This window comes from Scomber japonicus, chromosome 24 (assembly GCF_027409825.1).
Source record: "Scomber japonicus isolate fScoJap1 chromosome 24, fScoJap1.pri, whole genome shotgun sequence".
Lineage (NCBI taxonomy): Eukaryota > Metazoa > Chordata > Actinopteri > Scombriformes > Scombridae > Scomber > Scomber japonicus.
The window spans coordinates 6,316,800-6,342,525 of record NC_070601.1 but is presented as its reverse complement, the minus strand read 5'-3'; the positions used below and the strand labels follow the sequence as shown (position 1 = coordinate 6,342,525).

Below are 25,726 nucleotides of genomic sequence, written 5' to 3'. Positions count from 1 at the left end.
TCTCCCTCTCTTTCTCCAACATCTAAATAAAATCTATGCTATTTATAGACCACACATGAGCTGCGCTCATTGCACATGCATGCAAGTGAAAGCACTCAGCAAAACAAAAAAATATATACATATGACTGCACATATACAGTATATTTATGCATGCATATTTATGGGTTCACACACACTACACACACACACTATACACTCCCCTACAATGCCAGGGCTCACTGCTGTGCGTCCATCTGCAAATGAAGTCCACCTGTGGTTTTTGTTTGTTTACTCCTAATTTTGATGTTTTTGTGCTTCATATTTTAGGAAAAAGAAAGTCCATTATCATCAGAAGGTAATGACACAAATAGATATAAAGAGGAGACAATAGAGCAAGGATTAAGTGTGTGTGTGTGTGTGTGTGTGTGTGTGTGTGTGTGTGTGTGTGTGTGTGTGTGTGTGTGTGTGTGTGTAAAAGACTAAAGATGAACTGCCGTCAGTTCGCGATGAAATCTCCCCATCGCTGTTTGAACTATCTCAGGTTTATCTTGTCAGCTGGCGCAGAGTGCTCTCTAAACCAGCTGATAAGGTCTATTAGAATACACAGGGAGCCAGACAGTGAGCGACACAGTCCACCTATCAGGATACAAAAACACGCCAATAGCTGGCCCTGGCCGGCCCGCCTGGGTCTACTTCATGGTTGAAGAGGTCGCTTTCTATTACAGCCTGCTGATATGGCGGGTTACAGCTGCAGACATGAGTGCAATGCAGGGATTAGACATGAGAGAAACTTGTTTTTTCAGTCTGAAATATGAAGAAGGGGGTAGGTTTAAGAGATTTGAGGTATGTTCTTCTTGAATGCATGTAAAGGATGAACCCCCCTCTTGTGTCCTTGTGCACAACAAGTGGCTGAATGTGTTGCATTCAGGCTTTTATATCCAGGGATGAAAATTCGTAAATCTCTCGTTTTGTGTCGCAGGGATGAAAGGGGGTTTAAGAGCTCCTGGGACAGATGCAAACAGCCACAGCTAAACTTGCTGGCGTGGCTGTGATCTGTTGATTGATGGCCGGTCTCTGCGTGCAACGTCCAACTTCCACTCTCCGCATGAGGCCCTCAGGGGTCAGGGAGCATCCTGGAGATACAGCAGGGAGTTTAGCTCTCAGCTATTTGCAGCCCAGAAACAGTGGAGACGAAGAAATATGTTAGAGGAAACAATGACAAACTAGTCAGAGGGGGATGCTTTAAAGGGGCCCCCCTAGGAGCTAAAAAGGGGACCCGGTTTTGTTTGCTAATGGTGTCAAATTCATTGCTGTGCATCTACAGTGCAAACAATGGCAGTGTCTCACAGATAAATATGCGTTTGGATCTGGATTTAGAAGCAGAGGGTTCAGAAGTTGGCTGCCTGCTATCAGCACGCAACAACCTTGTCAAAGCAGCGGGGGAAAGGAGGTGTCTGTGAACCCAGCTGTTAAGCAGGGTGAGGTGTAGATGAATCAGGAGTGTGTGTGGTAGGGTAGAGTGGGGGTGGGTGTTTTTTTAACACAGCAGAGTAGCCTAATTGAGCTGAAATTTAAGGAATATAGAGCATATGCAATCCCATTTAATACAGGTGGTAGTCATTCAGATATTTGTTTGTATAGTGTTCAACATCCCATAATTTCCCCCACAATGAATATTTACACTATTACAGATAATTCAGCTATGATATGATATCTGTGTGTTCATTCGTCCGTGTGTGTGTGTGTGTATGTGTGTGTGTTGCATGGCAAGCTGAAAAAAGGAAGAAAAAAAGAAAAAAAAAACAGTAAAAACGCCCAATAATGGCGGATGCCCCGCCTCCCTCCGTGGGGTTACCATGGCAAAAGGCGTCGACGTCACAATGGAAGGAACGCTGTCTATAAGTATTGGAGGGTCTGCCGCGACTGCTCGCGAGTTCGGATGTGCGTTCTAGAAGGGTGACACGTGCTGAGGAGAAGAAAAAAAATAAAAAACAAAAAAAATAAAAAAATAACGGCACATCCAGGAGTTTTTATTTTATTTTAATATATATTTTTTACTGTAAATAATTTTTAAAGGATTTTTTTTGTTTGTTTCTCAATTATTTTTTTTACTTGAACTGGGAACGTCCACATCCTAGCAACCATGGGAAGAGGAGTGAGTATAAGAACGTTTTTTCTCCTTTGTCTGAAACTTCGCCATTCAAACAAGTGGTTTGCTAAAAAGATGTTGATGTTGTCACTGAGGAGGTTGATGGGAGGGGGGGAGGGGGGCGAGGTTCACATGTGGTAAGATAAGCTCCTTTTCTTAAAAACTCTTTTAAAAATGCCCGCTGTACTGCTTCAAAGTACTTTGGGGGCATTTCCGTGTTCTCAAAACCCCCCGAAAACAGAAGAGGAGCTCCTCAGTACCTTCACATGGTTTCCGGTTACATAACGGGATAGTCAAACGCCAGGGCTGTCAAAGTTTTGTAAGGGTAACAATGTTGCTCATGTGGAAATGTAGCTGAAAACGATGAGAAATGGCTGTGAGGCTATTTTAGTCTAATATGAGCCTAAAAAGTGCCAAATCTACTATTGAATGCATCTCTGTGAATCTCCTGCAACGCATAAAGTTGTTTTCCACACTGCTGAACACTTTCCCTTCAGGAAGTAGAAGTTATTTTGTAACATTTTTGGCTATTTTAGTTGAGCACAGTACAGCTGTGTATTGAGGGTATAATGGCTTGGCAGTGGGAGGGATATGTTTAAAAAAAAAAAAAAAAAAGTCCAGCCCATTTTCTTCCCTCTCCTGGTCGATGTGGAGCTCTTCTGGACCACTTATCCTAATCTTATCATACAGTCACCTTTTTTAGAGAAATATGGTACAGCTGCTTTGTTTTTGCATCCATGGTGATTGAGGGGGAAAACCTTAAAAAACATCACTGCTACCTTCCCAAGCTTGGATACTGCAATTCTCCAACATGATTGATTATTAAGTCTGTAAAATATCAGAAAAGTCAAATTTTTTTAAAGCACTAGATGAAATTATTAAGTTGTTGCTTGTTTTATCTGATAAAAAGCCCCAAACCTAAAGACATTCAATTGAATTTATTGTATGAAAAGGGACATTTTCCAGTTTTAGAGGCTAGATCTGGCAAATGTTTTTGCTTGATAAAAGACTACAACATTGCAGCTCTTCTTGAGTAACCCATCATAAACATTTCTTGCAATAATCCAGCCACTGAAAGGTTATTGATCGTGCATTGAGAGCAAATATCACATAGTTTGAACATTGTTTTCAAACATTGTAATGTGAGCATTTTAGAGATGTCTCCCTTTTTCATCAGCACGCATGTTATTGTTTAGTATTAGCTTCAGGCACAACACACCTGTTATTTTCCACAAACTTGTGTTGTATGGGGATGACACTGAACCCTGTTCTATTGAAACATCAGTAGTCGCCACACCCTGCCATGCTGCGCAATAGAAAACACTCATTATAGATTCAAGCCTGCGAGGGATGGAGAGGTAGAGAGGTGGATGGATGGAGGGAGAGAGAGAAAGATGGACTGAAAGATCTGGCGGGAGATGTGAAGCAGATCAGCTCATTCAAGTCTCTCTTCCATCCTTCCTTTTTTTCCTCTCTCACTCTCTCTCTGTCTTTCCACGGAGCTCATTTAAGATGCTGAAAAATGTTTGCTCTTGCTTTCACTTGGCTTCTTGGTTTGCTGCTGGTTCTCTCTCTCTCTCTCTCTCTCTCTCTCTCTCTCTCTCTCTCTCTCTCTCTCTCTCTCCATTCTTCCATATGTGATGAAAGCCATGCCCTGCCCCCATCCAACCTCCCCTCTCCCTCTCCCTCCCTCCTCTTCCCCACTGCTTCTCCTCTCCTCTCTTCTCCTCTCCCCTTCTTCCCTCCTCCAGTACTTTGGCACAGACAAATAGCTAGACTGGGAAGAGATAATAGCCACACAGAGCTTTCCTGGTGTGAGGAGAGAGAGAGAGGAGAAGAAGGAGGAGGAGGAGGAGTTGTGTTGTAATAGAGAAGAATCAGGGGAGCACAGGTATGAGAGGAGTCTGTTTCTCCTCGCACCTCCCGTTCATGTCTGATATTGAGCTTCTAGTTGGCCTTTCCAGTGTTTCCTCATCTCATGCGCAGCACAGTGCAATAAACTGAGAGGAGCTGAGAGGAGGGATTGATTGCTCGAAAGACAGAGGTGGAGGAGGTGGAGGAAGGGGGGGTGGGTGATATTAAGGGGGAGCCAAGAGGCACCAGTTGCCGCATTGCCACCGTCGAGGAACTTGGTGCCTAGATATGATGGAGAGACAAAATATCTATCACATGATGAATAATCCACTGCACAGCTTTAAATTAAATCATCTTTTTGGTGAAATAGGTGATAATTAGCATTTCTCATCAAGATAAATGTAGTTTTTAGAGCCCTAACAGCGACGCAGAGCAGGAATCAGGAGACAGCTGTCGATCTGGGAGACCAACCAACCAGGGAGAGGAGCGAGGCAGGGAGGGAGGGGTGCAAGCTAAATATTTCATAATCATACACCTCAACCTTTTAGTAAAATTCTTCCTAAACTGGCTGGATTATGAAGCGGGCATCAATTGAGAAATCATGTACATCCCAAAACGCCCTAAACTCTCACTCCTACTGAGATAAAACAGCACTTTTATCACTTTCATACAGTTAATGTCTTTGGGAATGATATGTTAGTTCCTTCGGCTGCTCTTTAGCATATAGAGAAAGTCAAAGTTAATACAGTTAGGCCTCATTTTGACTCAGTGATGGACAGTTAAACCAGTAAGAAGTGAGACTATAAGTGGAACCTATTGATGTATTTCTTTTATGTGCAGTTTGGAGATTATTCTTATTAGCTGCAGCTTTTCTTGAAACTTGTTTCTCGTGCTTTAAAACTTTCTTTGAGTTTGGCCATATGATTAAAAAGTTGAAAGATGAAATGAGGAACAACAAAACCCCCAAAAAACATAGATACCCATCTCCAACTCCGAGTCAGGTTTTCTTTTTTCACACACAGTAAACCAACGTCGCAAAACCAGCCCTCAGGCCACTTTTAATCCCACCCAAAGAGGCACCCGGACTACACCTTCACATCCATTCTTTTACAGTCTGTTTCCCTCTTGTTCTCTCTGTTTGTACCTGTTTTCCTTCCCTCCGCACCCCCCCCCTCTCTCTCTCCCTCTCTCTCCCTCTCTCTCCCTCTGAGGATTTAACATTCTTTCCGCTCGGCAGTCAGTGTGTATTAACCGGGGCTTTTGTCACACGCCACCCCTCGTCTGTGACAGAACACAGCGTACTCCCTCTCTTGCTCTCTCTCTCTCTCTCCCTCTCGCTCTCGCTCTCTCCCCTCCTTTCTCTTCTTCCCTCACTCCATCTCTGACTCCCTCTAATTCCCTTTCTGGTTCTCTCCCCCTCCCCTCCCCTCCCCTCCCCTCCCCTCCCCTCTCTCGTTCTTTCACATGCCATCTCTCAGCTCCTGTCTTTTGCCTGTTTTTGGCGAAGCAGCTCTAACGGTGCTGTTTTAGTTTCACTGCGAGCCTGTTGCTCAGCGAAAAGAGGGGAACATTAGAAATGAACGAGCACCCGTCAGTCCCCACATGTCATAATCCAGTCCCCTGAATCACTGGAAGTTTGAATATTTGACGAAAACATATGCACCCCAACACACACACACGAGGAAATGATGCAACTTGTAGCTGTGGTGTTTTGGCCGTTTAATGCTGTGGAGGTGTGGCTAAGGCCTGAAAAGTGAAAGGGAAGGAGAGGAAGAAGGAGGAAAAAAAAGAGCCATTGATTTACTGGTTCATTCATTCGACTACTGAGCAGCTCCAGGTCGCCTGTAGAGCTCTGAACTGAACTCTTTTTCATCACACATAAAAAGAAGTGTTCCATGTGGTAGAAAGAACTGATGATTTTTCGTTAATTTATCAGGAATTTCAGTCATCTGACAGTGTGTGTGTTCTCCGCAGAGCATTTTGACTTGATAAAAGTTGATATTTCTTTTCCTTCATGAAAATTTAAGACCTTTTAAAAGCCAGGCGACTGTCTTCTTAAGTTGTCACATTGAACCAGATAGAACAAGTACATATTCTTGACCTAGAAAACAGCTTTAGTAGCTATTGTGGAGCTTTTTGATTGTACCACGCAGTCTTCCTTAGGCAGATGGAGTTGTCATAGAGTTGTAACATGAAGGCTGGACCAGAAGCTGATTCCCACATGTTTTTGACATTTAGAGCTTGTGTTGCGGGGGACTCGATGACACCACCTTCATGTAATGCCTCATGTTAAAAAGCCCTGTAGATCGCATTTATGTGAGGGAATGATAAAATACACAAGAGAAATGATGGTTATTGTGAGAAAATGATGCATTTGAGTGAGTTTTTTTTTTATTTGAATGAAGCTCTGTGTGATCCGAGTGTTCAGAAAAGTTTCCTACAAGTAAAGACATTGATTCATTCATCCGCTTTTGTCCCGATTGGAGGAGGCTGAAAGTTGCGCCGGACGTGGAGAGAGTGTTAAACGCGACTCCTGTGTAAATTAACACACTTTCTTTTCTCTGCTTAAACAGTAAAAGAAGGGGTAGACAGAGGAAATGAAGGAGTGAAGGAGTGGAAGGGGGGTGGATGGGTGGGGGCGGGGGGGTTATGGGAAGAGGGAGAGAGGAATAAAAAGAGAGAGAGAGAGGCGGAGGGGGTAAAAACACGTGACTGTCCATTCACATATCTCAAGAGGTGTGGCAACAGTCGCCAGTAGCAACCAGGCAAAGTCCCAGCAGAGTGTGTGTGTGTGTGTGTGTGTGTGTGTCGGCACAGTTGAATGAGCAGCTTGTGTATCTGGCAAAAGACGCTGGCACCAGGAAAAGGACTATAAGAATTCAAGTCTGCCTGTAAAAGACAGAAAGGAAGAAGAAGAGAAAAAATAAAAAGAGAGAGAGAGTGTGCTTTTTAAAATATGCAACCGCTTGACCGAATGCTCTCTTCTGATGTTTGTTTGAGCCTTTAGGACGCTGTTCTTTCAGGCGAGAAAAAAGAAAGGGGGGGCGGGATTCAGGGGGGAGGCAAAGGGGCCTCAGAAATTCTTGGTGAAGTTGTTTTTTTATGTGTGTGTGTGTTGTTGTCATTGCGATTGGCAGTGGCTCGTTCATTCAGAAAAGCTTCTCAATCTCTGGTTTTCTCTCTTCCTTTTTTCCACCATTTTTTCAATGTGAAAAACTCAAACTCCACAAAAGTCCACTCAACTTACCGAGCTTTATAAGTCAAGTTTTCAGCCTCTGAAGCTGCGTCAGGATCAGCGTGGAGCTCGAATGAAGCCACCACCTGTAATCTCCACTAAGAATGTGGTCAGAAAAGGTGTTTGACTAATAATAAAGAAGTTGCATCTTTCTTAACAGTCTTTATTCCCACATATCTTTCGTTAAAGCTTGAATAAAAAGCAGCAGCAGCAGCGTCGGCGAGCGGTCGGGATAACGTGTCCCACATATCCACAGACTTTAACAGTCACATGAAAAGATTGCTGAGCCTTTTGTTTGTGTTTTTGATGCAGATTTTATGGCGGTGGTACAAAGCGCCTTTGTTCTGTGTCCAGTAGGCCCATGAGAGAGAAAGAGAGACGGAGTGAGAGACACAGAGAGAGAGAGAGGCGTTAATGTGGGTTTTTACTCTTTATACAGCCATTATCCTCACCTTCCTACTCGTCTATTCTATGTCTTCTTTTTTAATAACCCTTATCATTGGTGCTAGGGTGATGTTATTGATCCTAAATGCTGCGACACAAGGTTAGGATTTACTTAATTATATGTTTCCTGTATGTGGACATCATTTTTTATCTGTATTATAAAAATAGAGTAATCGGTACCAACTAACGAGCATCTTCATAGTCGATGAATCTGTCGTTTATTTTTCCATTCATCGTTTAGTCTATCCACTGTGATGCTTTTTAATTTGCTCGGTTTGTCCGACCGACAGTCCACAAGTTCAATATTTTCAAATGTTTATCACTATTGAAGAAAACCAAAAAATACTCGAAGACCAGAGGATGTTTGGCTGTTTTTGCTTTAACAAATGGCTGCATCAATGCTGTAACAATAGATATCATTATTGATCAATCTGGTGACTATTTTCTTGATGAATAGATCAGTTGTTTGTGGTCGTTTTTGAATCATGAGGTAGTCGTTTGGTCTATGAAATGTCAGAAAATGGTGAAGAATGGTCACTGATTGATTACGTATTGAAATATATTCAGTTTACTTTGATGGAAGACTAAATAATCCATCAAAGAATTTGGACTCTTTGTCTAGCATCTCTTAATCTCTAATGTTGCTCAATCAGCGTCAGACAGTAATGCAGGTTTGATGCCCTGTATAAAAAAGTAGGTCATCAACAACAGTATCTGACACATAAACCTCAGTAAGTATAGATTTGTTTTATCGTGTCCATGTCTGGCTCCAGCGCAGATAAACATCTTGTTGTTCAATAGAAACTACTGTATGAAAAGGAAAAGCTACATCCTAACATCACGATAAGCAAAACAAACACACCTCAGCCTCACATTAATGTTTCAGTAGCAGTCAATAAGGGACTGTCAGGGTTGGGTGCGCCCATTTCTGCACTAATTCCCCAACAGATCTCTGTACAGCTCACATGAGTGTAACGGTGTCACATGTCACTACAACAAGGTGACTGGCATTGCAGCATTGTTAGTAATCTGAGTAAGGGGGGGCTTTCCCTTTTTAAAAGAGCTCTGCACACACAGCCACCAAACTCTTTGTACTCATAAGAATGATGAAAAAGTTTTTAAAAAATTGCAAACTAAAAGCAGATAAGGGAAAATGAAAAGTAAGTGTAGGCGTTGTGGCTTTAATTACACTAACTTAGACTAAATACAGAAGTAAAACTAGATCAAAATGGAAATGTGTCATCAACCTAATTATTTAAGCTCAGATTTTAGTTTCAGTTCTCAACACGAACATTTCTAATTGCTACACTTTTTATGTAGCAAAAAATTCCTCTGTGGAGGCTTCAGTAACTCGAGATTAAAAATAAGATTTCAATGTCACTTCAAGGAGAAACTTGTTCTGAGTAAAGCGAACAGAAACTCTAGCTGTGGAGTGAAAAGGGGGGAAAAACACAGTTAGTTGCACTTTGAGACTCTGCTCTGTCTTTTAACGAAGACACATGAGACTATGCAGCAGCTCACATGTAAACAACTTCTGTTCCTCCTGGTAGGAGCAGCAGTTTGAGCTCAAACACTTAAATATCTGTGAACTTTATTTCTTTGGTCTATTTATTTTAAAGTAAAGCTTGAAACATTGGATAACCAACAAGTTACCAAGTGAGCTCTTCTGTTCACTCTAGTTTTGTTTAACCTTCCAAGTTGTTGTGTAAAGTGCTTAAAATTTGAATGAATAAATGAATCTTGAACATGTGATCCTAAACATAAGCATAGACACCATAAGTTAACCAGACCAGCCAGGACAACCACTGCTTGAGCTATGTGTCTATAGCCAGATGGCCCCCGGGGTCCCTCGGGGGTCCAGAGGCTAAGATCTGGCCGCAGCCATCTAAAAACCAGACTCAGTGTTTTCCCAGCTTAGCCGTGGTGGGGGGTGGTGGGGGGGGTGGTGGCTGAAGCAATGATAACAAACATGTGCTGGGATCACACACTCTGCTCTGATGAATCCCTGGGAAACGACTAAAGGCTAATGTGCTAGAAAAAACAATATTGGTTAACATATTTCCATGACAGAGAAAGTGTGCAGGAAGTCCATATTTGGGCTCATTTAGTGTCCAAAAAAAGGGAGGGGTGGGTTCAAAATGGCTGTTGCACACTAGACCAAATGACTCATTAGTAATCACTCTCCCCTGCTAACATGCTAACACCTCCCATGCCTGTGCAGTGATAAATTATAGATGAGCCTTAACCTCTAATCAATGTTAGCTTTTAGTGTTGCCATCTTCTGTTTCCTACTTGAAACACACACACAGACTTCACTTTCTCAGTCATCTTTTTACTTAATCCTTACATATTGTTCATATTCTGACTCATAATTAGTCCCTACACCAGTTCACATTCACTGGGGTGGGGGGGTTAGATTATCCACATTGATAGAAAAATCCTGAAAGTCCCATACTGCCACAGAGAAGTCCTGTTTATGGATTTACAACAACAGTCCAATATAATATAACCATCTATGGAGTCATCATCTCTTCTTAACGACACTAATGGATGTTCATACCTCTTCTGGATAATAATAAATGTATCGGCTATGCTTGCCATTTACATAACTGTCTGGGGGATAAAATCTGGGTGTGGCATCAATAAACCAAACCCTGGTGGCAGCTCACCTCATACCTGCTGCGAGATGATGGTAACGAGTAACGCCACAGTGACTCTGGTAGGATGCTAAAAGGCTTTTCAAATTTTTAGTCCACCCCTCTGCCTCTCTGTTTTTTCTTCTCCTCCAAATCTCACCTCCTCTCTGTCACTTGGTTTTTCGTGCCCTCTGGCTTCCAGCCGCCTAGAAGACACTGATCTTTTTGCTTGGGCCTTTGTCGCCCTGTCAACTATAGTGGCCGCTGATAATGAGAGGAGACGTCTGTGGATGAGACAGCAGAGAGAAAACAGAGGGACCGAGGAGAAGCTGTCGGAGCTGATCGTGTGATAGGAGGAGGAGGAGGAGGAGGAGGAGGAGGAGGAGGAGGAGGAAAGGGGCGAGTCACACAACTTGAGGACATTTTTGTAGCTGAACCTTAAATTGCACTTTTCTTTCCAGCCTACAACGAGAGAGTGTCACATTTCACGTCAACAAACTGTGTGCGATTACCAGTAAAAGTCTCCAGTGTGGTTTATTGTTCCACTCTGGGGGGGGGGGGTGCTTAATTGGTAAGGGTATGTTTTTAAGGAAAAGTGGTTCGCAAATGAATAAAGCTTTGTTTATTTCAGCCTCAGACAGTGACGCCCCTTCATTGGAAATATTTCAGGTGTTAAACAGAGTGAGATGTGTTTCGCCCTGCAGCCTAATCTGTTTTACCTCGCTAAGAAAATAGTGCTTATGTCCCAACTGAACAACATCCAGCTTTCACTTGCTCCTCCCCTGAAGTTTCACAGTCACTCACTTTTGATATTGAAAATATTCTGCTGATCAGTGAAAACTTCAAATTAAGAGTTTAGTAGTGGGGCAGAGTATTTATATTACTCTGGATTAATACTAGATCATTAAAATACAGAAGTAAAAAAACAGCCAAGCTCCAGTTTTATTATCAGAATCACAAAGTTAGACTCAAACAGATGGAAAATAGTTTATAAAAAGATGAAAATACTGGAAAAAGTGAGTCCTTGTGAAGTTGTGTTGGCAGTGACAGAAGATCTAAGACTGGTTTCATCTCCGGTCAGCTGACAAGGCTTTTGATATCACAACCTAACATGCATGTGACAAGTTTAAGAGGTGACTCAGCATCTGACTATTAAACATTGTGGCAGTTTGTTTCCCTAATTGAGGCCAATAGATGGAGCCGTGTTGACTCTAAAGACTCCATGATAAAGTGTCTTATAGCATTTTGAGTCAGCGTCATCAGATAATTCCACATCATCAGGCCCCTAGAATAATGTCTTTTCTAATGTATCATATTTGTGCCAGTTTGAGGCTGTAATACACACTGACTGAGCTTTTTGTGGCTTTAATCACACAACTGTTAGAAATATCAATAATTTAAACTGCTACCACGTCTGCCAAGTACACCTCCACCCAAAGGACAGAGAAAAAGGAGCAGCATTTTGTTATTATAGTGATGAGATGAGGCGTTTGAAGGCGACAGAGGAGCTATAATCCTACTTTGAAATGTCCAGCGTGCATTGCAAACTTTTCCCTCAAGCCTGTGTGTTGGCTTGGAAAAAGTGCTCCACAAAACATTTTATAACAGTCAGAAATATGTTGAAAATGATAAACATTGCTACAACCAGCTCATTGCCTGTGACCAGAGTTGGCACAACAAGTGAAGCACATTTCTGACCCTTCGGGTTGCTCATTTGAAAGAAGCCGTTGTACTTTTGGCTGCTACATTTTGTCCCAGTTAGTCTCCATCTCTGCTGAAGGCGGTGTTGCTCATCTCTCCAGTATCATCCAAATCTCTGCACTGTGATGATGGTAGGTTACTTTCAGCTGCTGTTGTGAGACCAATTGTTTTTCAGGTTACTAAAAATTATCTTCTTTTTCTTTTTCTTGCTTCTTCCCCTGTCTCGATGTGTTTCCAGGAAGGACGTGAGCAGTATGAGCTGGCTGCCACCTCGGAGCAGGGAGGTAAGAAGAAGGCGAAGGGGAAGAAGAAAGAAAAGGATATGGATGAACTAAAGAAGGAAGTGGATATGGTGAGTGTCTCTACTTTACTTGTACTTTAGGTTAACTTTCAGTCCAAAGACCTTTAGTACTTCTCTCTGTCATTCTTCTCCTTTTCTTCTCTTTGTGTAAACTTTCCTGTCATCTCTCTGTTGTGGGAAATCTAAATATAACTAATCCACGTTATTACAGGTCTGTACAGTTTATTTTTAATTGGATTTTACCCCAATTATGCTATAAATGTAGCTTAATTGGTGTATTTGATTACTGGATTCTTAAGAACTTTATCTTTATTGATTGTTAAATTAGTCCTAAAATCAATCTCTGGTTCCTCTAAACCATCATTTTCTCCTTATCTCACTCTTACTCTGCTTTCCTTTCATGCTCATCTTTCACCCATTCATTTCTCCTTCCTCTCTTTCCTTTTTTCCTCCTTTCTCCTCTATTTTTTTCTTTCTTCTTCTCCTTCCCCTGCTGTTTTTTTATTTGGCTCCTCATTCATTCCTCTCCCCAAACTGAAAGTGTTGTGGTAGTCCAGAAAGGTTGGCGCACAATGCGTTGTAAATGTCGCTGGTTTTTGGTATTTTGAACACACATACAGTAAACACACACACACACACACATGCACAGAAGTAAACACTGGACTGATTCTTTTTTTCTCTGTGTCCTCGCAGGATGACCACAAGCTGACCCTGGATGAGCTTAATCGCAAATATGGAACAGACCTGAGCAACGTGAGTGTGTGTGTGTGTGTGTGTGTCTGTGCGTGAGAGAGAGAGAGAGAGCTGTGTGTCCATTTTTTTTACCTGAGGAGAGGCTCACCTGTAGCTGCCTGCAATTTAAAAGTCCAATTATTTAATTGCTGGTATGATCATGATGTAATTTTCAATCAAACTACCCATATTTATCATGCAGATGAGATAAATATCAAATAACTGCAATTAACTTCAATTTTCTTTCCAGTCTGATAGTCAATAATAAGTTAAATCTTAGTTTGTTTAATGTGGATGAGGTGAATGAAACCGAGGCGTTAGTTTCTTTTTAAAGACGGGATAAAATCCTCCTTCACATCATGAAGGAAGAGTCATTGTGTGTGTGTGTGTGTGTGTGTGTGTGTGTGTGTGTGTGAATGTGATCAGCAACTACAGGCACAGCTCTCCCAGGATTTATTCAGCAGTGTAGGAGAGGAGGAGGAGGAGGAGGAGGAGGAGGAGAAAGAAGAGAGGAGGGACTGAGATTGTTTCTTTTTTTTAATCTCAGTGTTTGTTTATCACTGAAGGTTTCTCCACTCTTAAAGGGAAATGCTTTTTAGAGCACTGAAAAGATCAAAACCCTGAAGGTGTCATGATTGGCATAGCCATATTAAATGGACATTATTGTAAATTATTAATGGTAAAAGTGTAAAAAATCACTTTTTAACACCACCTCAAGTATGGAAAGAATTATTTGGCTCAGTGTGATCGTACCTTCTGTGTGTCAAACTGTGCTGAATCCTTCTTTAATCCCCTGCCCATTCAATCACCCATGCACACACACACTCTAACTAGCCCTCATGCAAATGTGCTCCTGGTCATGCAGGAAAGATCAAGGAGAATAGTTAATCAGTGCCTCTAAACTAGGGTCTCCGGGATATGTGTGTGTGTGTGTGTGTGTGTGTGTGTGTGTGTGCAGCAGCGGTGAATAATTAATTAGCTGCAGAAGCCCCTCTGCCCTCATTTCATATGATCCCATTTTCTCTTCTCCTACGTCTTTTACGTCTCCACTTTTTCAGCTTCCCTCTTCCCTCCGTCTTATTCCTCCTACTTGCTGATGAAGGAACTGGCCCTGTTTTTCTGTTGATGCTGTGTTGCTAGGCAACAAGTAGCACCTACAATCCCCCCTGGACATAAATGTGCCAGTGAGTTTGTGTGTGTGGTTGGTTTAATAAGGCTTAAAAACATCACGAGGTACTTATTTAAAACTTATTTTTAAAAAAAGATGTGGTTGAATAACCTACATCCAGAATGTGGCTCCAACATCAAACAAATTTGTCAACAAGTTTAACTGAATCTAATTTTTCTCACCATTTCAGGGTTTGACTAGCGCAAAGGCAGCTGAGAATCTGGCCCGTGATGGGCCCAATGCCCTCACTCCTCCTCCCACCACCCCAGAGTGGGTCAAGTTCTGTAAACAGGTAACAACAACTTTCTTATCTTTTATCTAGTTTTTGCCTTCTGTGACAATGTAGCGATAGCTTTCTTATTTATAATCCTGACGTCTTTGCACAAATTGAGAAATGTACTCTATTAAAGCTCTCAAACTAAAAGTCACACATGTTATGCTTTCTTTTAGATGTTTGGCGGTTTCTCCATGCTTCTGTGGACTGGAGCCATCCTCTGTTTCCTGGCCTATGGTATCCAGGCCGCCATGGAGGATGAGCCCGCAAATGATAATGTAGGAAAAGAACCTTGTTTACCTGAATGAGATTTTAAACTTATTATAGCTTGTGGAGGACTAAATGTCACGTTTTAACATCCACAGTTGTACCTGGGTGTGGTGCTTTCTGCTGTCGTCATCATCACTGGTTGCTTCTCTTACTACCAAGAGGCTAAGAGCTCCAAGATCATGGACTCCTTCAAAAACCTGGTCCCACAGGTACCCACATCTTTATTCTGGCATTTCATCTTTTTAAATATTTTCATTCAATCATTATTTTTGTTTGCTAAGATCACTTGGAGTTTCCAGTAATACATTTTAAAAATGTGGAGGCAGAAAAAACAGACATAATAATAAATAAATCCATCAGTCTCACTTTCTCATTTTGTCTTACGTTCGTATCTGTTTCCTTCACATCTGTCTTGTAGCAAGCCCTGGTTGTCCGTGATGGTGAGAAGAGCAGCATCAACGCAGAGGAGGTGGTTGTCGGAGATTTAGTGGAAGTGAAAGGTGGTGACAGGATCCCTGCTGACCTGCGAATCATCTCTGCTCACGGCTGCAAGGTGTGTGCTCTCATCATAGGATTTGTTTGTAGTTTAAGACCCATATTTAAAGAATTATAATAATAAATATGAGTTTGTGGTGCTTGAAGTGTCAAATTGTCCAATTTTAAACATGGTCTTTCAGGCATGTGACCCATTTATACAATATACAATACAATACTTGACCCAATTATGCCCCTTGCTCTTTTATTAACCTCTGCATCATTCATTGTTATATCTTCTCACCTGCCTCTGCATCATCATATAGTGCAATTTGACCCAGATGCCCCTCAGTAGCTGTTTTTACCACAGGGTGAATTCACATTTGAGGTTAAAGTTAGTTTTCCTCTCCTGGAAGGCAACTTTTTGCTTCCCCTCTTGCTCAATTTATCTTGCTTTTCCCTCTCTCTAAGGTAGACGTAGCCACATTGTTTTTCATGCCATCAATCACGGTTAATGTTTTATGTCTCAGGTGGACAACTCCTCTCTGACCGGTGAATCAGAGCCCCAGACTCGTACTCCCGACTTCTCCAATGAGAACCCACTTGAGACCAGGAACATTGCTTTCTTCTCTACCAACTGTGTTGAAGGTATGATGACAGGATACATCAAAACAAATTTGCTTTTCTTCAGGGATGGTGCTCCTCTTTGAGAGAAAATGGAGCAGTGCACTAGAGATTTTTTTGTTTTTCAATAAACTGGAACAAAAACAAAAATTGACTGCAGGGTTTCAAAACTCAACGGAACAATACGTGTTGTCAGATCTTTTGTTGTTCATATTAAATGAAAATTCAGTGAAATATTTATTTGTTTATCCTTCACGACAGGAACTGCCCGTGGTATTGTGATCAGCACTGGAGACCGTACCGTCATGGGCCGTATCGCCACACTTGCCTCTGGCCTTGAAGTCGGACGTACTCCCATCTCCATTGAGATCGAGCACTTCATCCACATCATCACTGGTGTGGCTGTCTTCCTGGGCGTCTCCTTCTTTGTCCTGTCTCTCATTCTTGGATATTCCTGGCTGGAGGCCGTCATCTTCCTCATTGGTATCATTGTCGCCAACGTGCCAGAAGGTCTCCTGGCTACTGTCACTGTGAGTCCTGATGTCCCCTTTTTGTCTTTAAGGTCTAATTGTGGATCAAAAAGACTTCAGCCACTAACTGTGCTCTCATCTCTAGGTGTGTCTGACTCTGACTGCTAAGCGTATGGCCAAGAAGAACTGCTTGGTGAAGAACTTGGAAGCTGTGGAGACCCTGGGCTCCACCTCCACCATCTGCTCAGACAAGACCGGCACCCTCACCCAGAACAGAATGACCGTGGCCCACATGTGGTTCGACAACCAGATCCACGAAGCCGACACCACAGAGAACCAGAGCGGAACCTCCTTCGACAGGAGCTCGGCCACCTGGGCCGCCCTCGCCAGAATCGCTGGACTCTGCAACCGTGCTGTCTTCCTGGCAGAGCAGAGCGGCCTTCCCATCCTGAAGGTATATTTGTATTACTTTTTCTATTTACTTGAATTAATAATGCCACATTTTAATTTGTCAGGCAGGACAAGAGGTTTTTCGCATTAATTGTGCGATGTCAAACCAAAAGCCTGTATCATCTGTATCCTTTGTGCAACAAAAAGATAGCTTTTCTGCTTTTCTAGACATGTATTTCATGAGCTCATTATTTGGGAGGGATGTAGACGTGCTGTGTGGACTTTTCAAACAATTTTTCAACTTCAATTTTTCTCTATTCTTTTTTCTGTCTATTTATTTCACTTCACTCCCAGCAATGTAAGAACCTTTTCAAGTGTACTTCATGTATGATGCTTATTTGACTGTTAATTCAAATCTGATTTAGGACCAGAGACTGAATCATGGTGTGTAAATTTGCAACATGACCACAAAGATTAATAGAGTGAATTTACACGATAACTGCAGAAGCAGAACTTGAGCCCCTTGTTTTTTGATCTTTTTTGTAATGTCAGATATCCTCCACTGAGATGCACCAACAGGGTTGTTTTCCAGCTTACATCACTCCCTGGAGTGTTCAAACACACATGTTGCATCTACATCATTATTCCTAACCCCATCCCCAAAACACGTACAGACACACACACACACACACACACACACAGATGCACGTATGCCTCTTTGGCGCTGTGGAGCCTAGATGTCTGGTTTCCAGTGTTAATAACCTGAAAGTGTGTGTGCGTGTGCGCGTGTGTGCGTGTGTGTGTATTATTCACCTGTAAATGTCTGGCTGGCATCATGGCGCTAATTACTAGTCATTCGCTCTCACTGCTCATTATTTTTCCCTCAGTCACTGTTAAGAATGACAGGAGGGTAAACATAGGGTTGTTTTTTATCAAGGCTAGTAATTATGATTTAGGGAGGGGGGGGGGTGATGGATCTATAAAATTAGCATTTTTCTTTCATGGACAGCTTCTCCAATGGATAACTCTTCTTATCTTTTGTATTGTGGACACAGAACCCTGTACTTCATTTTGCAGGAAATTGAAGGCTTAGAAAATGGTTAGGTAAAAAGAGTCCAAATCTTACACAAAACCAGCTGAGAAGTTTGCTATCATGGCTTATAACTGGTGTCTTTTGATTTATAAATGATTATTTTTCTCCCCTCTCCCTTCTTCCTCCTCCAGAGAGACGTGGCTGGTGACGCCTCTGAGTCTGCTCTGCTGAAGTGTATCGAGCTGTGCTGTGGATCAGTCCAGGAAATGAGAGATAAAAGCCCCAAAATTTCTGAAATCCCATTCAACTCCACAAACAAGTACCAGGTATTGACACTGGCTGGCTTGCAACCTCATGTCTATTCTTTTTGAAATCATTAGCTTATGTAAACAAGCTGTTTTATGTCTTCGGGTGCCGCTACAGAAAGATTCCAATTTCCTGTGAAATTTTTAGAAAATGTGGTGAGCTTTCTGTAGTATGAAATATCAAGTTATTTCCTTAATGTTGAATGTTAAATCAACAATGTTTAAATGATCTGGGAAAAGGACCCCTTTGAGAAACTCAGCCTTAGTTAGAAAAGTGTGTTGACCTTTTTTAGGAACAATTGAAATATGTGCTAATTGTTACAAATAAAGTTCTGTGGCTTAAAGGTCAAACAAGCCATAAACATCAAGTTCTTAACAATTCTCATGTTTTCATCATGAATTTTTAGTTAAGTCATTAATTTTCAGTTTATCTTAATTAACTTGCCTCTCGTGTTGAACATAAAGCAACAACATTGAGGCCTGAATGCTCAAATTGACTTTTATTTTCTACTATGTGCTCCTAGCTTTCCATTCACACAAACACCTCACCGGAACGAGAGTCCAGGCATCTGCTGGTGATGAAAGGCGCCCCAGAGAGGATTTTGGACCGCTGCTCCTCCATCATGATCCAAGGCAAAGAGCAGCCGCTGGACGACGAGATGAAAGACGCTTTCCAGAACGCCTACCTGGAGCTGGGAGGTCTGGGAGAGAGAGTACTGGGTAAGGCTGGGGCAGCTCATGGGATATTGTCGGAACTGGGTGATCTGAGAGAGTTGGTGCACAGGAGATCCCTTCCTAAACTCCCTCTTGTGTTGCAATACATTCAGGTTTCTGCCATTTCAACCTGCCCGACGACCAGTTCCCAGAGGGCTTTGCTTTCGACACTGACGAGGTGAACTTCCCCACTGAGAATCTGTGCTTCATCGGCCTCATGTCCATGATCGACCCTCCTCGTGCTGCTGTGCCCGATGCTGTCGGCAAATGCAGGAGCGCTGGTATCAAGGTATGCCCCAAAATACATGAAAATATTTAATAAGCACAAAACTTTTATAGTCAATCAAGCATATGTACAGATTTATGCACATCAAGTGGGCTAATTAATCTCAACTTTATAACAATTATAAAAGTGACAATGTATTTGAATAATTTGAATATGATTTTGAATGAATTCCTCTGCTTTGATTTGTCCAACTCATCCCAAAAAAAATCCCCTCTTTAAAGGTAATCATGGTGACAGGTGATCATCCAATCACAGCTAAGGCCATTGCTAAGGGTGTGGGTATCATCTCTGAAGGCAACGAGACTGTTGAGGACATCGCAGCTCGTCTGAACATCCCAATTACTGAAGTCAACCCAAGGTACTGACTGCACTGACAATCAGGAATACCCCAAGGTCATGTTATGGGCCCAATTTTTGTTCTGAATGGGTTTGATTCAGGCCTGCTACATTTTTTGTAACCCAAGACTATACTTATTTCTAACATTTCTGGTGTTTATAATTACATATAGATTATTGTGATATTTGTGATATAATTACCATTTGGACATGCAATGAACTGTGTAGCCATTTTCTGGATGTTTATATGTCTGTGAGAATGAGTTGAAGTGACCAAATGCTTCGGTCTTCCCTTCAGAGATGCTAAAGCTTGTGTAGTCCACGGCGGAGACCTGAAGGATTTGTCCGCAGAGCAGCTTGATGACATCCTGAAGTACCACACTGAGATTGTTTTTGCCAGAACCTCCCCCCAGCAGAAACTGATCATTGTGGAGGGCTGCCAGAGACAGGTAGAAACAAAAGAGATGAGGTGATGTGTGTGTTCTTATGAGACTCCGCTGTGTATCTACTCATGTTTTACAGTTTGGCAAACACAGCATGCGTCTGAGCCTCATCATGTAAATGCATGAGTGAATATTTGATATTCTTATCGTCTAATTTTTATGTATGATTATTGCTTTGTTCTGATGATTAAGTTGGCAGAATAATCAAGCAGAACATCTGTCAAGCTGTGAGCTCATCCATACACATGAATATTCATGAGTGCATCAGTAGGCAGGGAATTACTTTAATGTTGTGTGGACTTTGACTTCAGATTGATTTATTTATTTAAATGTTTTTATTAGTTATCATCTGATCAAGGGCAACCACAAACAACATTGAGTTGTGCCTGTAGTGACTTTTAATTTTGTATAATAATTTTTGAATAATAATACTAAACAAAAGAAAAATCTGGCTCTCGCCATACAAGCCGCCTAAGTTTTAGTAGAAGTAGCTAAAAATCAAGACAGGAAGCTAGAGAGAGAGAGAGAGAGAGAGAGAGAGATGACATGCAGTCAGTTGCTGTCATGTGTTGTGAGCTTTAACAGTTAGGCCACCAGGACACCCCTAAATGAAGCAAATTAAATAAAGTTTGTGGTAGATCTCCTATTAAAATTTACAAATCACCAGAGGTGTGCTATCATTCATGATCCAAGCACAGCTGGAAGTCTGTCAGAAATTTGTAGAAACCAATTAAGATAAAATATTCCAGTGGGTGCTGGAGGAGGAATGGAGGGGTGAGGAGGGTATTATTGATGACTTCTTATTGACATTTCCTTTTATAAGCTTCAACTTAATTTGTCAGTAAATCAGCCTCGCAGTCTTACTTTGCCTTGATACTTCCATGTTGCTAATTAGATTATATTATACACACATGTCCAGTTTAGTTTAGAAGAATTTAGAAATGAATATTTGATTAAAGGTGCACAGATTTACATATTTGAAATGCATTATGATCCTTGTAGTCAACCGATGCACATTTGGCGAGTGGCAGGGATAAATCTTTGTTTGAAATATTTCTGAGAACTGCCGGTTTAATTCTTCACGTCATCTTTTAATAAATCTTTAAAACATGTACGTGTTGGGGGAAATCTTAAAATTAACGTGACACATAAATATTTAAAGCAGCCAACTTTTTTCTTTGAAGGAAATCTCACTGGTCTTTCATCTGTAATCGCATGCAATAAATCCTCTGATCACCTTTTCTTCCAAGTGTTGGAAGAACATTTTTGCCCAGAATATGAGCGCTGTTTCTGTACTCATCAACCTGTCTTTTATTCACTTTTATCACACATCTGCCTGTCAAATGAAGCAGAATTGCCCTGAAAACTTTTCAAAAAAAAAAAAAAAAAATCTGTGTGAAGAAGTGTAACTTAAGAAAATGGAAATGTCACTGTGAAGTTCCTCTCCCTTCTTCCTCTCCTTTCTCTCTTAAATTAAATGTCCCTTTTAACACAAGCCTCTCCCCTCTCTCTCTGCAGGGTGCCATTGTGGCCGTGACCGGTGATGGTGTCAACGACTCTCCAGCTCTGAAGAAAGCTGACATCGGTGTTGCCATGGGAATCGCTGGATCTGACGTCTCCAAGCAGGCAGCTGACATGATCCTGCTGGACGACAACTTTGCCTCCATCGTTACTGGAGTGGAAGAAGGTAACAGATTGTACTTGAAAATTGTGCATGGAAGCTTTTTGAGCAGAATGAGGTTTAATTTAACCCATAAATCTGTGCCGTATCCATCAGGTCGTCTGATTTTTGACAACTTGAAGAAATCCATCGCCTATACTCTGACCAGTAACATCCCTGAGATCACCCCCTTCCTCCTCTTCATCATCGCCAACATCCCTCTGCCCCTGGGAACCGTCACCATCCTCTGTATCGACCTGGGAACTGACATGGTATTCCTAAAGTTTTACAGTTTCACAAATTACTTAATCCTTTTAGTCCAACATATCTATTCTCCTTTGGGAGGAGTGACTACAAAGCTATGAAGAAACAACAGCCTCCATGTTTTAAATGATTTATTAATTAGTGTTGTGTCCTGTCACCCAGGTCCCTGCCATCTCCCTGGCTTATGAAGCAGCTGAGAGCGACATCATGAAGAGACAGCCCAGAAACCCCAAAACAGACAAACTGGTGAACGAGAGGCTCATCAGCATAGCCTACGGACAGATCGGTACACAGACACTTCTTTTAAAACTTTGATTTAAAAGAAACTTAACATGGTTGGACGAGTTTGGAAGTCGCGTCTTGGTAGATTTTCCCCGGTGAGACAGATAAGCATGCGGGTGGTCTGAGATAACCAGAAGAGTGGCATGCACCAGAAATAGGCTTGCACTGATAGAGAACTGGAGCGTGTGTGTCGTGTCAGTGATGATAGACGAGTGCCTCAGGCTTTTGATTTTTCCCTCTTCGGTAATGAAGCCAAGAATAGGTTCGACCCTCCTGGATGTCCGAATCTATTGTGAGAGTAGGATAAAAGCAAACAAATCTGTACTAAATTGGTGCTGCTCAAAATTGCAACAGGGATATTTTTTGTTTTCCATTATGAAGTAATAAAAGGGCAGGTTATGTTGACTTGTAATACGATCATGTCACCTGTTACATAATTCCTTGTGTGAAGATAATTAATAACTGACCAATCTCTACTTCTGATTTAAGCCTTACAAAGGTTTGTATTTAGGGATCCTTTTGATGCATTTTAGTTAGTTAGTTACTTTGCAAAAATTAATCATCCCTCCATCTTGCTAAAATGATAACATCTTTATGGTTTATTCATCTCGTGGTTTCAAAAATTAAATTTCCTGGAAGACCAATAAATCATTTTCAGTCCGATGAAGCCTCAACTGCTCAATACTGACTAATCCAATGTATTTATTCATCCTGTGATAAATTGTTCAGCCCCCCCCCCCCAAAAAATCCTCCCAAAAGACTGACTAATCAAATTGACGTTCACTTTCTCATTCATCTCATGTCTGCAGGGCCAGTTTGTTTACTTAATCATTTATTGATTGCTGTTTTAATCTATAAAATTAAAAGTTTATATGGGATACTATGATGGTTAAATTTGCTTATAGCTTGGTGTCATCTTTCTTAACTTAATGGTGACTAATCACAGAACCGAGATTTTTTTTTCTTACTTCATCAATCATATCTCTTCACTGCAGGTATGATCCAGGCGCTGGCGGGCTTCTTCACATACTTTGTGATCCTGGCTGAAAACGGCTTCCTGCCTTCCACCCTGTTGGGCATCAGAGTGGACTGGGATAACAAATACATGAACGACCTCGAGGACAGCTATGGACAGCAGTGGGTCAGTAACCATCATTAAAAAGGTCGTTTTTTAAAGATCTCAGGTTCTAGTTTGGCTGTTACCACCTGGTATTAACTGTTCCCGTATGTGTGTTCTCTTCTGTCAGACCTATGAGCAGAGAAAGATCGTTGAGTTCACCTGCCACACAGCCTTCTTCGTCAGCATTGTCATCGTGCAGTGGGCTGATCTAATCATCTGTAAGACCAGGAGGAACTCTGTCTTCCAACAGGGCATGAAGTGAGTACAAAAACACCCAGTATCCTTCTGAGCTGTGGGTGTTTCATCATAAAAACATCTTTAAAAAATACACAAACTTTCTCCTCTGCTGCCATTTTGAATGTCATGCCTCCTTTTTTTCCCCCCCATTGCACCAGCTGCTGTGCTTTTCTAGGAAGAACTCTTGACCTCTGTGATTATTTTAGGTTAAAAACAACATGAACTGTATTTAAAAGGCACTTCAGGCAGCGGTTTGCATCAGCGCCTTGGCTGTGCGTCAAAACAATAAAACACAGACAAAAAAAAAAAGAAAAAGTGGCACCAAGATGATGAAACTACTTAGCTATTTTCAGTCACATGAATTTGGAGATATGATGAGAGAATGTGCTTTCAAGTCTTCAAATGCTCTCCTGTGTGTTTCAGGAACAAGATCCTGATCTTTGGGCTGTTTGAGGAGACCGCCCTGGCTGCCTTCCTCTCCTACTGCCCAGGCATGGACGTCGCCCTCAGAATGTACCCTCTCAAGTGAGTCCAACGCACAAATCCACCAATAAGCCATGCACTATATCTTAATAGAGTGTTGCCCCCATCTAGGCCTGGGGCACTGGATCAGTTTCTCATTTCTCTTAATGTGTGTGTGTGTGTGTGTGTGTTTCAGGCCCAACTGGTGGTTCTGCGCCTTCCCCTACTCCCTGCTCATCTTTATCTATGATGAAATCCGTAAGCTGATCCTCAGACGCAGCCCAGGAGGTGAGCCCAGAATCCATGCTTTGATTATCTTTTATTTTCCTACCTCTCTCCTTCCTCTGCTCCTCTTGTTTTTCCCCCTCTCCTCCATTCCTTCTATCTCTGCCCTATTGGAGATTTTTGCAGACTTGTCATCTTTCAGCTTCAATACATGCTTTAAAATCACCTTACAGAGAAAAGCCACATTTTAAGAAGTTGCCTCTAAATCCAGTGTGTGTTTGTTTTCTCTCCTCGTGTGTCCAGGTTGGGTGGAACGGGAGACCTACTATTAAAGACCTGTCAGCCTGTCAGTCCAGTCAGCTCGCATCTTCTCCTCCACTCCCGTCTTTGCATGAATATTGTCTTGCTGCTCGGAATAAAATTTTAACCTCTGTGAATAAAAAAAAAAGGAACTTGTTTTTATATTAGGGAATGCTTGATACTACTATTAGACAAATACTGAGATGATGGAACATGCTGATGATGATGATGATGATGTTGATGTTGATAAATGATAATGCTAATAATGACATGAACACTGAACATTGACATGACTATGCGTGCCTTGTTTCTGAAACAGGACCAATTTTATACATGTTTTTAACAGTTATAAACGTTCAATAAAAATGCGCTCGAGTCAGGTCCCACAGACGTTTCCTGTGCTCATTTATTATGTGATTGTGGTGTCCTGTTACTGAATGACCAAATGTTTGATTCCCTCTTCTGGTATATTATATGAATATATGATCACACACATGTATAGAATAGTGTTTTAACTTTTTGCATCTTATATTCTTTTTGCTCAAATGATGTGCTAAGTGCCAATGTGACTGAACTAAATCTATAGTTAGACACGTGCTAAGCTAATATTTGATTTTCCTGGTTTTTTTGTGTTTATCCCTGAAATACTTTTACTGCAGCCTTGCCTTATTTAGGATGAACAAACATGAATTTCAGTAATATGCAGTTTTGACTAATGTTATTTCTTAGGTTGAAGATAAACTACAGTAACATTGCCTTTTAGCTTCTTAGCTCAGTAAGAAATCAGGGTCGTGGTTGGGAAATTAATCTTGAGTTGCATGTTTTCTCCCACTGTATTCTGAGCATGTGGGATGACCCTAATTAAAGGTAAATATAAGGGAAAGAACAGGCTCAGGCCCAATTAATGAATCCTACACCAATTCAGCAGATTATAGACCCACAGACTCATTTAACATTCAAAGCTTTCTTGCAGCCTTTCTCTGAGCCTTTCTCAGGAAATGCATTCATAATAACAGAAAATGTTATTATCTTCAAGGTACATAACCTTTAATGTGGAAATGTGCTTACTGAAGATGTTTTAGTGATTTTTGGGTGTAAATTAGCACTTTGAAAATTCTAACTACACAGTGTATGACTGAAAGTACTTGTAGATTAAAAATTGTAATTAATAGTGGATTATGTTCCCTTTTTAAACAAACTGACCTGGAGAAGCACCCCTGACAAGGATAGCCAGTTTCCCTGCAACATGTTTAATTATTAATGGGACTACTTTCTTTAAAAAATAGTGTGACAACAATCTCTACTATGCAGCAATTCATCCAGGCAATAAATTGTCAGTGTTCTCTTGAGAGCAGGCA

At 41.4% G+C, this 25,726-nt stretch overlaps 1 protein-coding gene across 1 annotated transcript; it reads left to right on the top strand.

Moving 5' to 3' along the window:
* The first annotated feature begins 1,855 nt into the window (after positions 1-1,855).
* LOC128354172 (sodium/potassium-transporting ATPase subunit alpha-1) lies at positions 1,856-24,748 on the top strand. Its single transcript, XM_053314435.1, has 23 exons — positions 1,856-2,134; positions 12,237-12,350; positions 12,993-13,052; positions 14,390-14,491; positions 14,650-14,751; positions 14,839-14,952; positions 15,162-15,296; positions 15,748-15,865; positions 16,103-16,371; positions 16,457-16,765; positions 17,926-18,060; positions 18,564-18,759; positions 18,867-19,042; positions 19,261-19,397; positions 19,674-19,824; positions 21,337-21,505; positions 21,596-21,750; positions 21,905-22,028; positions 23,020-23,165; positions 23,272-23,402; positions 23,805-23,906; positions 24,040-24,131; positions 24,372-24,748. Exons 1-23 carry the CDS (start codon positions 2,123-2,125, stop codon positions 24,398-24,400), a joined length of 3,078 nt encoding a protein of 1,025 aa, XP_053170410.1. The 5' UTR covers positions 1,856-2,122; the 3' UTR covers positions 24,401-24,748.
* The last annotated feature ends 978 nt before the right edge of the window (positions 24,749-25,726 follow it).

Excerpts from the sequence above, each read along its gene's own strand:
- LOC128354172 (XM_053314435.1), top strand. Across the intron at positions 12,351-12,992 it reads TAAAGAAGGAAGTGGATATG|GATGACCACAAGCTGACCCT; the intron begins GTGAGTGTCTCT and ends GTGTCCTCGCAG. Across the intron at positions 14,752-14,838 it reads ATGAGCCCGCAAATGATAAT|TTGTACCTGGGTGTGGTGCT; the intron begins GTAGGAAAAGAA and ends TAACATCCACAG.